This window comes from Podarcis liolepis (genome assembly GCF_965112155.1).
Source record: "Podarcis liolepis genome assembly, chromosome: 16".
NCBI lineage: Eukaryota > Metazoa > Chordata > Lepidosauria > Squamata > Lacertidae > Podarcis > Podarcis liolepis.
The window spans coordinates 1,696,851-1,712,970 of NC_139567.1; the positions used below are offsets into that span (position 1 = coordinate 1,696,851).

At 51.9% G+C, this 16,120-nt stretch overlaps 1 protein-coding gene and 1 long non-coding RNA gene across 2 annotated transcripts in view; both read right to left on the reverse strand.

The window, feature by feature from the left end:
• The window catches only part of LOC310695834, a 205,193-nt gene that overhangs the window by 143,827 nt on the left and 45,246 nt on the right, over positions 1-16,120 (reverse strand). The window lies entirely within an intron of this gene.
• LOC310695756 (outer mitochondrial transmembrane helix translocase-like) overlaps positions 1-16,120 on the reverse strand; it is a 57,069-nt gene that overhangs the window by 13,561 nt on the left and 27,388 nt on the right. Inside the window, exons 7-8 of the mRNA XM_083480672.1 lie at positions 2,824-2,874; positions 1,940-2,115 (exon numbers count right to left, since the gene is read on the reverse strand). Of these exons, the coding sequence (XP_083336798.1) occupies positions 1,940-2,115; positions 2,824-2,874 (227 nt within the window). The remainder of the gene's footprint in view (positions 1-1,939; positions 2,116-2,823; positions 2,875-16,120) is intronic.

The following is a 16,120-nucleotide window of genomic DNA, read 5'->3' on the forward strand; positions in this document are numbered from 1 at the left end:
TTGGAAATGGAACCTGTAATCCAATAAAGACTCTTTGAAACTGAACGCTGGCTGACTTGGTCCTATGTGAGCTGGGACTGGGCGGCAGCCCTGACACATTGCTTTCTCTAGGTTTTCACCAGGGCAAAGCTGATCCATGTGTGTTTGTCAAGGAGGAGGGGCAAAACAAACTGTATTGTTTATGTTTTGTTGATGATCTTCTGATGTTTTGGAAGAATCAGGCTTTCTATCAAAGCACCCTAGCTCAGCTGAAGGAGCACTTTGACATGAAGGATCTTGGTGAGGTATCCAACTATCTTTCTCTGCAGGTGGAGAGGGACCAAGCAGGTAATTTTCTGGTACACCAAACACAGAAAATTGCTGATGTATTAACCAGGTTGAATTTGGTTGATGCAAACCCAGCAGACACACCGATGGCGACAGGTTACCAGGTAGACGGTACTGCTGAAGCGTTTTCTGACACTACACTGTACAGATGCATTCTAGGCAAGCTGAATTTCATTGCTAGATGCTCAAGACCTGACATAGCTGTAAGCTGTAATCTGCTTAGCAGACATGCCAGCAATCCTACTGTTCAGGATTGGAAAGCTCTGAAGCGCATAGCCCGCTATTTGAAAGGGACTTTGCACTACAGGCTGAGGTTCACCAGTCAGAAGACTGGAGGTCTTGAAATCTTTGCAGATGCAAGTTTTGGAAGTGACACCACGGATGGTACAAGCACTTCTGGAGTATGCTACATGTACAACCACTGCCTGTTCGACTGGTTGTGCAGGAAGCAGACGACAGTGAGCTTAAGTTCCTGTGAAGCAGAACTCAATGCTCTGTCATTTTCACTCATGGATTGTGAATGGTTGATGCAACTGTTTAAGGACATCAGAGTCTCTGTGAAATGTCCTGTACAAGTGTATCAAGACAATAGATCGTGTTTGGCTTTGCTTGCAACTCTCTGAGTTCAGCAAAGCCAAACACGATCTATTGGCTTGGGGCCATGATGGACTTTATCTCCCTGGCAGTATCCCAACAGCTGTTTTATTTCAGTGTGTTATAAAAATATACTTCATAATGGGTGTGAACTTCTGTATATTTTTGAATAAGTATCAATAAATAAATTCTAAAAGGGGGATCGCCTTTTCAGTCTTCTGCAATTTAGCCCTCCTCCATTGCACTGATAGACTTACTTAGATGTATGGATTTCATTTGGACAATTGGAGTTTAACCCATATTTTCATACTTCTGAGAGTCCATGGCCCAAATAATTTGAGCCCAGAACCTTCTGGTTATTAATTCATTCTATTTGTATAATTTAAGTTCTTTTGTAAGTATACAGATAAAATTCAAAACTGTAGATAATAAAACACTAAAACTTGGATAAGCACAGCAGCTAAAACAATTTAAAATGAATATAAAAACGGGATGTGCAAGGTTTTGATATTCCAGATAGATGTATGTATTAAAATTAAGGTATCTGGGGGAACAAAGGCTACATACATAACATGCATTTAAAGCTCCTCTCTCCTCTCCTCCTAAGCTTGGGAACTAGTTTGGTAAGATACTGGGAATGGTAGCTCTGTGATGGGTAAACCATAGAGGAGCTTTAAATGCATGGTGTATATGCAGCCAAAGGCTTTACCTGGCACAAAGAAAACCACCTCCAAGGTGCCAGGTGAGCCTCTCTGAAGCCTGCATTCCCTAAGTGGGAGGCCAGCAAGGAAGGGCTCACTCTGGTCATGACTCAGTTCACTTCTATCAGGTGGGAAAACCCAGAGAAGTGCATCTGATAAAGATCTCAAGACCTAGGCATGTATGCATGACAAAAAAAAACATCTTTCATTCAGAGCGTTCTCTGTTAAAACGAGCAGGGCAAATGAGGCTGAGAAACAGACCCAGAACTATGAAAAGTTAGAAGCAAAGAGGAACGGGAGCTGAGTGAAGCTCGTACCTTTCTTCCCCACTGTCTGTATCGTGGAGCATCCGAGCAATCTGCTTCATTTGTTGCTTGCGGACATAATCACGCACACGATACATGGCAGCATCCCGGCATAATTCCCGCAGGTCACTTCCTGAGTAACCTTTTGTTTTCTCAGCCAGCTCTTTCAAGTTCACAGCATTGCTCATCTGTTTCAAAGGCAAAGGATCCCCTCTGGGTTAAATATGGAGAGTCACACATGCTCCCTAGGCAACTCTGTGGTAGTACTGACAGCTGCACAGCCTTGAATCTGTCTGGGTAAACATCTATGACTTGGCTGATCTTAATAAATTTAGTGTTATGCTGTGCTGCTGATTTGGGGCGGGGCATGTTTGCATACATGTGTAAATAGGAATTAACTGAGCTGCTTGCATATTTGGACTTTCCAAGAGCATATCTGTGGGGTTCATCACAATGAGCTCCTGCACTTAAAAATTATCCCACCTTCCCCTAATCACTGTGGGTTAAACCACAGAGCCTAGGACTTGCCGATCAGAAGGTCGGCGGTTCGAATCCCCACGACGGAGTGAGCTCCAGTTGCTCGGTCCCTGCTCCTGCCAACCTAGCAGTTCAAAAGCATGTCATAGTGCAAGTAGATAAATAGGTACCGCTCCGGCGGGAAGGTAAACAGTGTTTCCGTGCGCTGCTCTGGTTCGCCAGAAGCGGCTTGTTCATGCTGGCCACATGACCCAGAAGCTATACGCCGGCTCCCTTGGCCAATAAAGCGAGATGAGCGTCGCATTCCCAGAGGCGGCCACAACTGGACCTAATGGTCAGGGGTCCCTTTAACTTTACCTTTTACCCATAATCAGGCTGCAATTGGGGGGGGGGTATGGCAGGGAGAGAGGGAAACTTACATTTTCTCCAGCAAGGATGAGCTTCAGAATATCCTGCCGCTGCCTTTGTGTCTAACAGAAGAAACAGCAGAAGAGAATGAGACCAGTATGCTTTGATCTGGAGGTGGACCTAAGAACTGGCCAAGGCACGTGATACAGCAACCTTACTGAAGCTAAACAGATCTGGGTCTGGTCTGTGCCTGGATGGAAAACTCCATGGAAGCCCAGGTGTGCCACAGTGGGTTTCATGAAAGGCAGGGTAGGAATTAAGAGGGAGGTCTTTGGGGACAAACCAAATTACATCTCCAGAAATGTACTGTCGCTGACGAGAGTGATCTGTACTTGTATAGTGCTTCCAGGTGTTCAGAGCACTTTACAGGGCTTACCTAGTTGTAACCTGTGGCCCCAGATCTCGGACTCCAGCTCCATCAGCCCCAGCCAACATGGTCAGTAATTCAGCCGCATCTGGGGAGGCCACACTTTCTCCACCCCCTGAATTAAATCAATCCTAATTGATGATATTTTGATTGAATATTGGAGTAAATAGCCTCATTTTGCATAGGAATAGTTTTTAAGAAGGAAGTGTACTGGTATGTATTGCAGCAGATATGATCCCAGAAACGGCATTTCCTCCTGGGTGTCAGAGAAGGAGGCAATGCCAATGGACTTAACACCCTGGCTTCTTTCTGAGCCATTAATCATATTCCTGAGTTTGCACATAATGGGCAGCTTTGGTGAACAGCTGAGTCATGGCTTGTGAAGGAAAAGGTACATGAACCTCATGCATATCCTGCCTTATGAAGCAGGAACTAGATTTAGGGGAGCTAGTCTCAAACGTTTGTTGGGGGAGACTTAGGTTTTTTTGTGGGGGGAGTTATTTGTCCTGTCTTCACGCTTTTTATGATGGAGGACCACTGTAGCCACCCCCAACGACACATTCTCAACATGGAGGGGGAGGGAACAGCTGCAGTCGCCTGCGGTTCCTGCGCAATGTTTGCCATCTTGCCAAAGGTTGCAGGCAGCTTTACCTGCAGCAATTGCATGTTGATTGCCCTCTTAAAAGACAAAGTCCAGCAACTGGAGGAACGTGTAGCTACGCTCCAAAGAATTAGAGAGCTGGAGCTCTTCTTGGAAGCAACAGAGCACACCGTCTCCACCAAGGAGGAGACAGGGGACTCCCCTGAGAAGGAGGCTAGTTCACCAACACAGGAGCCAGATATATGGAGAAACGTGACTCAAAGAAGTAGGAGGCCCAGGGTTCGCTCTGATTGTTTAGAAATACACAATCGCTTTGAGGTCCTCTCCCCTAGCATGGAAGACGAAGAGCAGACTCCATTTGAGGATCTCTCCCTCATTACAGTCGATCAGGTATATGAAGACGAGCAGCAAAGTCAGTCCTCAGGGAATGTGCAGGCGACCTTGGAATGGACAGCTCATGGAAGAACCCCGACCAAACCTAAGAGGAGGTGTGTAGTGGTGATAGGGGATTCCCTACTGAGGGAAACAGAAGCAGTGATCTGTGGGCCTGACAAGATGTCTTGGGAAGTGTGCTGTCTCCCCGGGGCTAAGATCCAAGATGTAACTGAACGACTGCAAGGAATCATAAAACCCACTGACAAATACCCCTTCCTCTTGGTTCATGTGGGAACCAATGACACTGCAAGCAATAGCCTCAAGAAGATCAAAAGAGACTACGAGGCTCTCGGCAGGAAATTGAAGCAACTAAATGCACAAATTGTCATCTCATCTGTCCTCCCAGATGAACGACGTGGCCCAGGGAGAGAGGGAAAAATAGTGGAAGTGAACACCTGGCTTCGCAAATGGTGTAAACAGGAACGGTTTGGATTCTTAGATCACGGACTGCAGTTTCTTGAAGATGGACTTCTGGCAAGTGATGGGCTGCACCTCACAACGGTTGGGAGAAATGTTTTTGCCAAAAATCTCAGAAACCTCATCAGGAGGGCTTTAAACTGACTAATGTGGGGGAGGGAGACAGTGCTCCTGAAGGTAGGAGTCTATCAATTGATGAAGATGATCATCCAAATGTCATAGACCAAATGGAGCAAAGAGCACGCAGACCTAGTGGTGGGAGGAAAAAATCCTTAAATAAGAGACACGGAGGAATGATTAATGGACTTCAATGTCTGTACACTAATGCGCAAAGCATGGGAAATAAACAAGATGAGCTTGAGCTCTTGGTACAGCAAACTAAATATGACATAATAGGCATCACTGAAACCTGGTGGGATAAGTCCCACGATTGGAATGTAATAATGGGGGGATACAATCTATTTCAGAGAAACAGACCAGACAAGAAAGGAGGAGGAGTGGCATTATATGTCAGGGATGTGTATACCTGTGAAGAGATCCAAGATTTAGAACCTCAAAGCCAAAGTGAGAGCATTTGGGTCAAAATTAAGGGCGAGAAGAATAACAGAGACCTCATTGTGGGAGTTTACTATAGATCCCCAAGCCAAACGGAGGACATAGATGATGCCTTCCTGGAACAGATGGCCAAGCATGCAAAAGGAAGGGAGATAGTAGTAATGGGGGACTTCAATTACCCGGATATTTTGATGGATGTCAAACTCAGCCAAGAGCATAAGGTCAAACAGATTCCTCATTGGCCTTGCAGACAACTTCATTGTCCAGAAAGTGGGAGAAGCAACAAGAGGAACAGCCATTTTAGATCTGGTCCTAACCAATGTTGATGACCTGGTTAGTGGGGTAGAAGTGGAAGGATCATTAGGCGCGAGTGATCATGCTCTTCTGAAGTTTACTATACAGCGGAAAGGAGCAGCCAAACATACTAGGACTCAATTTCTTGACTTTAAGAAAGCCGACTTCATAAAACTTAGGGAAGTGCTGGGTGAGATCCCATGGACAGTAATACTAAAAGGAAAGGGAGTTCATGATGGCTGGGAGTTTGTTAAGAGGGAGATAGTAAAAGCACAACGTCAGGCAATACCAATGAGACGGAAACATGGAAGGTGCCTAAAGAAGCCAGGGTGGCTATCTAAAGAACTTTTAACTGAGTTAAGATTAAAAAAGGATGTGTACAAAAAATGGAAAAGGGGGGAAACCACCAAAGAGGAATTCAAACAAATAGCCAGCACCTGTAGACACAAAGTCAGAAAAGCTAAAGCACAGAATGAACTCAGGCTTGCTAGAGAGGTTAAAAGCAACAAAAAAGGCTTTTATTGGTATGTTCGTAGCAAAAGGAAGAACAAAGAAACAGTGGGGTCACTCAGAGGAGAAGATGGGGAAATGCAAACAGGGGACACAGAAAGGGCTGAACTCCTCAATGCCTTCTTTGCCTCAGTCTTCTCCGATAAAGAAAACAATGCCCGACCTGAAGAATTTGGAGCAAATGATTCAGCAGAGGAAACACAGCCCAGAATAACAAAGGAGATAGTACAAGAATACTTGGCTAGTTTAGATGTATTCAAGTCTCCAGGGCCAGATGAACTGCATCCAAGAGTATTAAAAGAACTGGCAGATGTGATCTCAGAACGACTGGCAGTCATCTTTGAGAATTCCTGGAGAACAGGTAAAGTCCCGGCAGACTGGAGGAGGGCAAATGTTGTCCCTATTTTCAAAAAGGGGAAAAGAGAGGACCCAAATAATTACCGCCCAGTCAGTCTGACATCAATACCAGGGAAGATTCTGGAGCAGATCATTAAGCAAACAGTCTGTGAGCACCTAGAAAGGAATGCTGTGATCACCAATAGTCAGCATGGATTTCTGAAAAATAAGTCATGTCAGACTAACCTGATCTCGTTTTTTGACAGAATTACAAGCCTGGTAGATGAAGGGAACGCAGTGGATGTAGCCTACCTTGATTTCAGCAAGGCATTTGACAAGGTGCCCCATGATATTCTTGTAAAGAAGCTGGTAAAATGCGGACTTGACTATGCTACCACTCAGTGGATTTGTAACTGGCTGACTGACCGAACCCAAAGGGTGCTCATCAATGGTTCCTCTTCATCCTGGAGAAGAGTAACTAGTGGGGTGCCACAGGGTTCTGTCTTGGGCCCGGTCTTATTCAACATCTTTATCAACGACTTGGATGATGGACTCAAGGGCATCCTGATCAAATTTGCAGATGACACCTGTCAGAGCTGCTTGAAGATCCTAGCTCACAGAGGATCACGCTAGCCAGCGATCATTAAGTAAAAGTCTTTATTGAATTACAGTTTCCATTCTCACGCTGCTGCGCGCAACTCTACGCCTAGTAGCTAGGTCGGCGAAGCTCCGTCTGAGTCTCCGCCCTGTGTGCACCAACTTAATATCCTAGCCTTGCTCCACCTTTTCCTCCTGACTGTCCTCCTCTGGGTCCCTCTACCCCCCGGGGCTTCTTCCTTCCGGGATTCTTCTGACGCTGACCCAGACCCTCCTGCCTCCTTGCGCCGGGCTTTAGGACCTGGCTCTCTTTCGGGGCTGCTTACTGCGCCGCCTTCCTCTGCATTTGAACTTGGCGCGCGCGCCCAACCTTCCACTTTCCTCTCAACCGTTTCTTCGCTCCCCGATGGAGGTGTGGCCATCCCCGACTCATGTCCTCCCTCCTGTGGAGGTGTGGCCACTCCTGACTCATGTCCTCCCTCCTGTGGTGAGCTGCCAGCGCTTCCCCCCTGGCTCCCTTCCTCTTCCCTGCTTCCTGGCGGTGACGCTGGTCCCGATTTCCAGCTGCTCCCCCCTGAGTCCTCTCTGGCTCTGTCTTCCTGGGGTGCCCCCCTAGACTCCCCCCTTGCCCTCGCCACTGGTGCTCCTTTCTGTGAATCCTCTGATTCACTGGAAAGACTAGGAGATCTCGGGTCGTCGTCGTCACTCATCTTTTCTTCTGCCTCCTCCCCTTCGCTCTCTGTTTCCTCCCTTGCCCGTGCTTCTGCTCCTAAACCCCTGACATCCATCCCCCCCTCGAAGCCCCCCATTCCCCCCTCCCCTCCTTCCGGTGCTGGAGCTGGGGGCTGCTGTTGCAAAGGGACGAACGTCGGGTATCGGTCGCTTCCCGTGGCAGGCCTCCATCTGAAGTCTCCCGGGTCTTCCTCCCCGCTCTCGTCGACGACAGTCACCTCCGCTTCCATCTCTGTGCCGCCGTGCTCGAAACCAGGGTCGTCCCCGAAAACGTCCATGTCCGTCTCTCCCTCACTTCCTCCTGTCGGTGTTGCTCGTCCTGGGCCTTCCAGCCACCGTCTGCGCCACTGCTCCTCTGGCCTATCGTCCCACCAATACGAGGGTTCTGATGCAGATCCCGAGGGTGACCCCTCCGGGGAACGGACGTCTTGTGTCGGGTCCTCGTCCGAGTCGAACCCCCGGAAAGTGCTGGCCGAAAGTGTGGGCGTGAAAAGCCAGTCGTCAAAATATTCTGCTGGCATAGGTCTATGGGGAAAGAGGGCATGAAACTCGTCTTTGAGGAGAGGTTCGTCCAAGGCGTAGCCCGGCACCCAGCTGTTCGCACTGGCCGGGGTGCCCTCCTTGGCGAGAAAGTATTCTACCCCCTCTTCCCCCCATCTGGAGTCCAAAATCTCAGTGACTTCGTTGATGCGCTCCTTCTGTGCCACTTCCGCGTGCCCTGTTCTGTCTCTGACCGGGCTCGGCGCTGTTCCGGGTTCCTGGAACCTGTGCGGTGCCTTGTAGGGAGTGAGCACCGATCTGTGGAATACCGGATGCATTCTGGAACCCTCCGGAAGTGCCAGTCTGAAAGCTACCGGGTTGACCTGCTCTTCGACTTGGTAGGGCCCCAGTTGCTTATGCCCTAGTTTCTTCTTGGCCAACGACCTGGCCGGCACTGCGTGGGCTGCTAACCAAACCCAGTCTCCCACGTGGAGCTCTTCTCCAACCCTTCTGTGCTTGTCTGCTTGTACCTTGTATGCGTGCTTGGCCAGCTCCAGGTGGCGCCTCAGCTGATCGTGGACCTCCTGCAGCTCCGACGCGAACGCATCTGCTGTCTGCGGCTCCCCCTCCCCCATTCTTTCCAGTCCCGGGAAGGTTCTGGGGTGCCTCCCGTTGTTGGCGAAGAACGGCGTGACCCCCGTGGACACGTGCTTCGTGTTGTTGTAGGCGAACTCGGCAAGCGGTAGGTAATCCACCCACATCGCAGGCTGTTGATTTGCATAACATCTCAGGTACTGCTGCATGATGGCATTGACCCGCTCCGCTTGCCCGTTGGTCTGCGGGTGTCTCGCCGACGCCAGGTTGATCTTGACGTTCAGGAAGCCCATCAGCTTCTGCCAGAAATTCGAGATGAACTGCCGCCCCCGGTCGGACAGAATAGACCGTGGCAGACCATGAACCTTGAACACGTGGTCTATGAACAGTTTGGCGGTTTGCTCCGCCGTGGCCACCTTCGCACACGGAATGAAATGCGCCATCTTGGAAAACAGGTCCACCACCACCAGCACTGCCGTCTTGCCCCTTGAGCTGGGCAGATCCGTGACAAAGTCCAGAGCCACCCTTTCCCAAGGTTCGACCGGAGTTTGCAGCGGTTCCAACAGTCCGGCCGGCGGTTTGTGCACTGGTTTGGCCCTCTGGCAGGTGTCGCACCTCGCCACGTAGTCTGCGACCTCCCCTCTCATTCCAGGCCACCAGAAATCCCTGGCTACTAATTCCACCGTCTTCTCCTTGCCAAAGTGCCCGGCCGTGGGCGCGTCGTGCAGCTGCTGCAGCACCTTGGCTCGAAGTTCGTCTCCCGGCACGTAGATGGCCCCTTTTCGGATGAGCAATCCATCTCGTAGCCGGAAACCGTCGGCCGCTGCCTTGCCCCTCTGCACCTCTGCCATCTTTGCTTGTGCGAAGGAGTCCTCCTGCAACGCACGTCGCACCGCCTCTAGGTCCACTGTCGCCGCGGCGCACGCCCACACTGCTGGTGCGAAGATGTGCATGGCGGCCGCTGGCGTTGCGTCCTCCAGATACTGTGGCTTACGGGAGAGAGCGTCTGCCATGATGTTGGTGTCCCCCGGGACATACTCTATTCGGAAGTCGAAGTTTGCAAAGAACTCAGCCCAACGTATCTGCCTCTGGTTCAGGAACTGTGCCGTGCGCCAGTGCTCTAGATTCTTGTGGTCCGTGCAAACCTGCACCGTGTGCTTGGCGCCGATCAGAAAGTGCCTCCACGCCTTGAACGCTGCGTGAATGGCCAGCAACTCCCTGTCCCAGATGGTGTAGTTCTGTTCGGACTTGCTGAGCTTCCTGGAGTAAAACGCTCCCGGTCGCCACACCCCCTGCGGGTCTTTCTGCAACAGGACCGCCCCCACGGCTCTGTCCGAGGCGTCTGTCTCCACCCTCATCGGCTTGCTGGGGTTGACATGAAGCAGCTGCTCTTCCGACGCGAAGAGACGCTTGAGTGCCTGAAAGGACTGCTCCGCCTGCGCTGTCCAAACGAACTTCTTCTTCTTGGAGCTAAGCGTGTCAGTGATGGCCGCTGTCTGCATCGCGAAGCCCTTGATAAACTTGCGATAGAAGTTCGCAAAGCCGACAAACCGTTGGACCTCCTTCCGGTTGCGCGGACTCTTCCAATCCAACACCGCTCGAACCTTGGCGCTGTCCATGGCGAGCCCCTTGTCAGACAGCTTGTAGCCCAGAAAATCCACCTCCGGCACGTCAAATTGGCACTTCTCCAGCTTGGCGTAGAGCCTATGTTGCTTTAGCCTGCTCAGCACTTCCTTGACGTGTCCGTCATGCTCCTGCTGCGACTCCGAAAAGATCAGGATGTCATCTAAGAAACAGACGCACGTCTTGTAGAGAAGTCCCGCCAACACGTGATGCATAAACGCTTGAAAAACGTGGGAGCCATTTTGCAATCCAAAAGGCATAACTCTATATTCGTAGGTCCCCAGTGGCGTGAACATGGCTGTCTTCCACTCATCTCCTTCCCGCATGCGAATGAGGTTGTACGCCCCCCGCAGGTCCAACTTGGTGAACACTCTGCCCTTCCGTACCTTTGCGAGGAGGTCGTCAATACGGGGCATGGGGAAGTCCGATGGCCTAGTCAGACTGTTCAAAATCCTGTAATCCACTACCAGTCTTTTCTGGGGCGTGTCCCGCTTCTTAACAAAGAATACGGGACTGCCCCCCACTGCCCTGGACTCCCGGATGAAGCCGCGTTGCAAATTATGGTCAATGAACTCTTTGAGTTCCTGCAGTTCGTCCTCTGACATGGAATACAGTTTCCCTTTAGGCAGCGCCGCCCCCGGCAGCATGTCAATTTTGCAGTCATATGGTCTGTGAGGGGGTAGCCTGTCTGCCTCCTTCTCGCAGAAAACTTCCAAAAATTCAGCGTACTTGTGTGGAATCGCTTGCAGCGTGCCTAGCAGCAGCTGTGACTCCTCTTCCTCTCCTTCCTGCCTGGGCACGATGCAGTGTTCAGCACAAAAGGAAGAGCCGAAGGTCAGCTGCCTCTGGTACCAAGCCATCGCTGGGCTGTGCTTGTCCAGCCAACTCATGCCCAATACAATGGGCGTGTCAGATAGTCGAGTGACGTTGAAGCTGATGATTTCTCTGTGATTCCCAAGTCGCATCACCATTGGTGGCGTCTGCTTCACCACTTGCCCCCCGAGCAGCTCCCTGCCATCCACCGTGACAACCTGCAGGGGCAGTGTGGCCGGCAGCAACTGCACAGCGTGCCTGTCGACAAAGTCCTGCCCTATAAAGTCCGCATTGCTGCCTGAGTCAATGGTGATTGGCACGTCCATGGTGATTCCATTGGGCAGTTGGAGAGACGCTGTGAGCCTCACTACTGGTTTGGGCGGGAGGGGGTTCACGGGCTGTAAAATCGCTGGGGACTGCGTCACTAACACGTCTGGCTGGGCCCCAGTGCCTCTTCCTCCAGCCAGACAGCCTCGTTTCCCTGCTGTGGTCCTCCTTGCTGTGTTGCTGCAGTCACCATTGCTGAGGCTGCAGTGAGCTTGTGGGGCCTCTGGGGACACTCTTTCGCCATATGCCCTGGCTCCTCACAGACGTAACACTTCCTGTTCCCTCTAGGAGGCTTCGCTTTCACTGCTGCTGGTGCTAGGGCTCTGGTTGCTGACTGAGCCCTTGCACCTCCCACCTCCATAGGTTCGGCTCCTCCTCCTGGCGGAGGCGTGGATTGCGCCCGCGCTGCTTCCCTGGGAAAGAAGGAGGGGCCCCCGGCTGGTTCGCGCCCTCCACGCCCTTCGTCCCTGTTCCACGGACGTCCTTCCAGCCTCACCCCCACTGCCAGTGCCCTCTGAACGACCTCCTGGGTGGTTCGGGGTCTCTCCCCCCTGGCGATCTCATCTTTAATCGAGTTATGCAGCCCCTCCCAAAAGAGGTCTCTTACAGGAGCCGAATCTCTGTCCCATTCCAGGGCACTGACCAAGGCGAAAAAGCGGGCATGGTACTGCCTGACGCTGGCCCTCCCTTGTCTCAGCCCATGCACCTCCTTCCGTGCAAGATCCACGTCAATACTTGATAAAAAACACCCATCCATTGCTTTAATAAAGGCATCTGCATTCTGTAGCGCCGGATCCTTATCTCTCCATAAATTGCGTAGCCATGCTCTCGCATCCCCATGCAGATGGGACATGATGAACCCCACTCTCTCTTGTTCATCTCTAAAGTCTTTATGCAGCAGTTGCAGTGCGCACAGTACGTCGGCTCTAAAGTTGGGATACTGTTGCAGGTTCCCATCGAAGTGAGAGACCAGCCCGCCTGTCCGTCTCGCCAACCCAATGCCCTCCTGCCGGGGTGTCTGCTTTGTCAGCACGTCTAACCTGACCTGGAGATCCCTGCAGGCTGCGGCTGCTTCCTCCTCCCTCTTCCTGGATGCTAGAGCCTCGGCGTTCAGTTGTGCCACCGCGTTTCTGAGTTCCTCTATCTGCTGCTCAGCCGTCATGTCGTCTGCCGTTCGTGAGCTTGCTAGTAGGCACCTGTGTCTCTCCCCTCCTCGAGGCTGTAGATGCCCACAATCGTGAGACGGAGCTTACTGTCAGAGCTGCTTGAAGATCCTAGCTCACAGAGGATCACGCTAGCCAGCGATCATTAAGTAAAAGTCTTTATTGAATTACAGTTTCCATTCTCACGCTGCTGCGCGCAACTCTACGCCTAGTAGCTAGGTCGGCGAAGCTCCGTCTGAGTCTCCGCCCTGTGTGCACCAACTTAATATCCTAGCCTTGCTCCACCTTTTCCTCCTGACTGTCCTCCTCTGGGTCCCTCTACCCCCCGGGGCTTCTTCCTTCCGGGATTCTTCTGACGCTGACCCAGACCCTCCTGCCTCCTTGCGCCGGGCTTTAGGACCTGGCTCTCTTTCGGGGCTGCTTACTGCGCCGCCTTCCTCTGCATTTGAACTTGGCGCGCGCGCCCAACCTTCCACTTTCCTCTCAACCGTTTCTTCGCTCCCCGATGGAGGTGTGGCCATCCCCGACTCATGTCCTCCCTCCTGTGGAGGTGTGGCCACTCCTGACTCATGTCCTCCCTCCTGTGGTGAGCTGCCAGCGCTTCCCCCCTGGCTCCCTTCCTCTTCCCTGCTTCCTGGCGGTGACGCTGGTCCCGATTTCCAGCTGCTCCCCCCTGAGTCCTCTCTGGCTCTGTCTTCCTGGGGTGCCCCCCTAGACCCCCTTGCCCTCGCCACTGGTGCTCCTTTCTGTGAATCCTCTGATTCACTGGAAAGACTAGGAGATCTCGGGTCGTCGTCGTCACTCATCTTTTCTTCTGCCTCCTCCCCTTCGCTCTCTGTTTCCTCCCTTGCCCGTGCTTCTGCTCCTAAACCCCTGACAACACCAAACTGGGAGGGGTGGCTAACACCCCAGAGGACAGGATCACACTTCAAAACGACCTTGACAGATTAGAGAACTGGGCCAAAACAAACAAGATGAATTTTAACAGGGAGAAATGTAAAGTATTGCACTTGGGCAAAAAAAATGAGAGGCACAAATACAAGATGGGTGACACCTGGCTTGAGAGCAGTACATGTGAAAAGGATCTAGGAGTCTTGGTTGACCACAAACGTGACATGAGCCAACAGTGTGACGCGGCAGCTAAAAAAGCCAATGCAATTCTGGGCTGCATCAATAGGAGTATAACATCTAGATCAAGGGAAGTAATAGTGCCACTGTATTCTGCTCTGGTCAGACCTCACCTGGAGTACTGTGTCCAGTTCTGGGCACCACAGTTCAAGAAGGACACTGACAAACTGGAACGTGTCCAGAGGAGGGCAACCAAAATGGTCAAAGGCCTGGAAACGATGCCTTATGAGGAACGGCTAAGGGAGCTGGGCATGTTTAGCCTGGAGAAGAGGAAGTTAAGGGGTGATATGATAGCCATGTTCAAATATATAAAAGGATGTCATATAGAGGAGGGAGAAAGGTTGTTTTCTGCTGCTCCAGAGAAGCGGACACGGAGCAATGGATCCAAACTACAAGAAAGAAGATTCCGCCTAAACATTAGGAAGAACTTCCTGACAGTAAGAGCTGTTCGACAGTGGAATTTGCTGCCAAGGAGTGTGGTGGAGTCTCCTACTTTGGAGGTCTTTAAGCAGAGGCTTGACAACCATATGTCAGGAGTGCTCTGATGGTGTTTCCTGCTTGGCAGGGGGTTGGACTCGATGGCCCCTGTGGTCTCTTCCAACTCTATGATTCTATGATTCTATGAATAGAATGCTGAGCTGATATTTGAAGTATATTCAGAAAGGCCATGCAGATTTGTAAGAATCTGAAAGGGTGTGTGTCAGGAAGAAGTCAAGATCACAATGGGTGAGGTGGGAGATAGTCAGATATTCAAAAACTAGGATAAAGATCATGGCTTTGTCAGTGGCAGACCTTGGGGTCTCAAATTTCAGTGGCATCCTGCATGATGCCAAAATTCAGTGCCCCCCATGCTCCATTCTAAATAATAGCTTCAGCGAACACAGTGACACCCCTGAGGCTCTGTGCCCAGTGCACTCCCCATAATCTGCATCCAGGGCCATCTTTACCTGGGGGTGCAAGGGGTGTGGGGCACCTGGGCTCCAAATTCTGGGGGCACCAGGCACTCACTGCTGAAGCCGCCCAAGCTCTTAACTAGCTACGTGTTATGAAATAATTCATAATTTTGATCAAGATAGAAAAACAAAATACAGTGGTGCCTCGCAAGACGAAATTAATTCGTTCCGCAAGTTTTTTCTTCTTGCGAGTTTTTCGTCTTGCGATGCACGGTTTCCCATAGGAATGCATTGAAAATCAATTAATGCGTTCCTAGGGAAACCGCCTTCAGACCAGGTCCGGGGACAGTTTGTCCCCCGACCTCTTCTGAAGGCTGGGGGGGGGGACAAGGGCTTTTCTTCCACCCCCACCATTTTAAAAAACCCCGGGACAGCGGAGGACTTCTCCGCTGTCCGGGGCGATCTTAAAATGCTGGCGGGCGGCATTTTAAAATCGCCCGGGACAGCGGAGGACTTCTCCGCTGTCCGGGGCAATGTAAAAGCCCCTGGGAAGGCAGGCAGGGGGGACAAAGACTTTTGCCCCCCGCCTGCCTTCAGAAGAGGTCCTGGACCTCTTCTGAAGGCGAGCGGGGGGCGAAAGTCTTTGCCCCCCCGCCTGCCTTCAAAAGCCGTCCGGAACAGCGGAGAAAGGCGCTGCCTTTCTCCGCTCTCCCGAGAAGGCAGGCAGGGGGGAGCAAAGTCTTTCGCCCCCCGCCCGCCTTCAGAAGAGGTCCTGGACCTCTTCTGAAGGCGAGCGGGGGGCGAAAGTCTTTGCCCCCCCCCCCGCCTGCCTTCAAAAGCCGTCCGGCCTGCGACCCTCTCCCGGCTGGAGAGGTGACACGCGCCTATGGCAGGAGCCTCCATAGGCGCGCGTCACCTCTCCAGCTGGGAGAGCGCGCGCGGGGCTAAAGCAGCCCCCTGCGACCCTCTCCCGGCTGGAGAGGTGACGCGCGCCTATGGAGGCTCCTGCCATAGGCGCACGTCACCTCTCCAGCCGGGAGAGGGTCGCAGGGGGCTGCTTCTCTGCTGTCCCGGGGAGATTTTAAAATGCTGGGGGTCGGCAGCGAACGCTTCGCTCCCGCCCGCCAGCATTTTAAGATCGCCCGGGGCAGCGGAGAAGTCTCCACTGTCCCGGGAAGGCAGGCGGGGGGAGCAAAGACTTTTGCCCCCCGCCGGCCTTCAGAAGAGGTCCAGGACCTCTTCTGAAGGCCGGCTGTGGGCGAAAGTCTTTGCTCCCGACCGCCAGCAATTTAAAACAGGTCCCCGGAGATTTCCCTATGGGCTTTCGTCTTGCGAAGCAAGCCCATAGGGAAATTCGTCTTGCGAAGCGCCTCCAAAACAGAAAACCCTTTCGTCTTGCGGGTTTTCCGTCTTGCGAGGCATTCGTCTTGCGGGGTACCACTG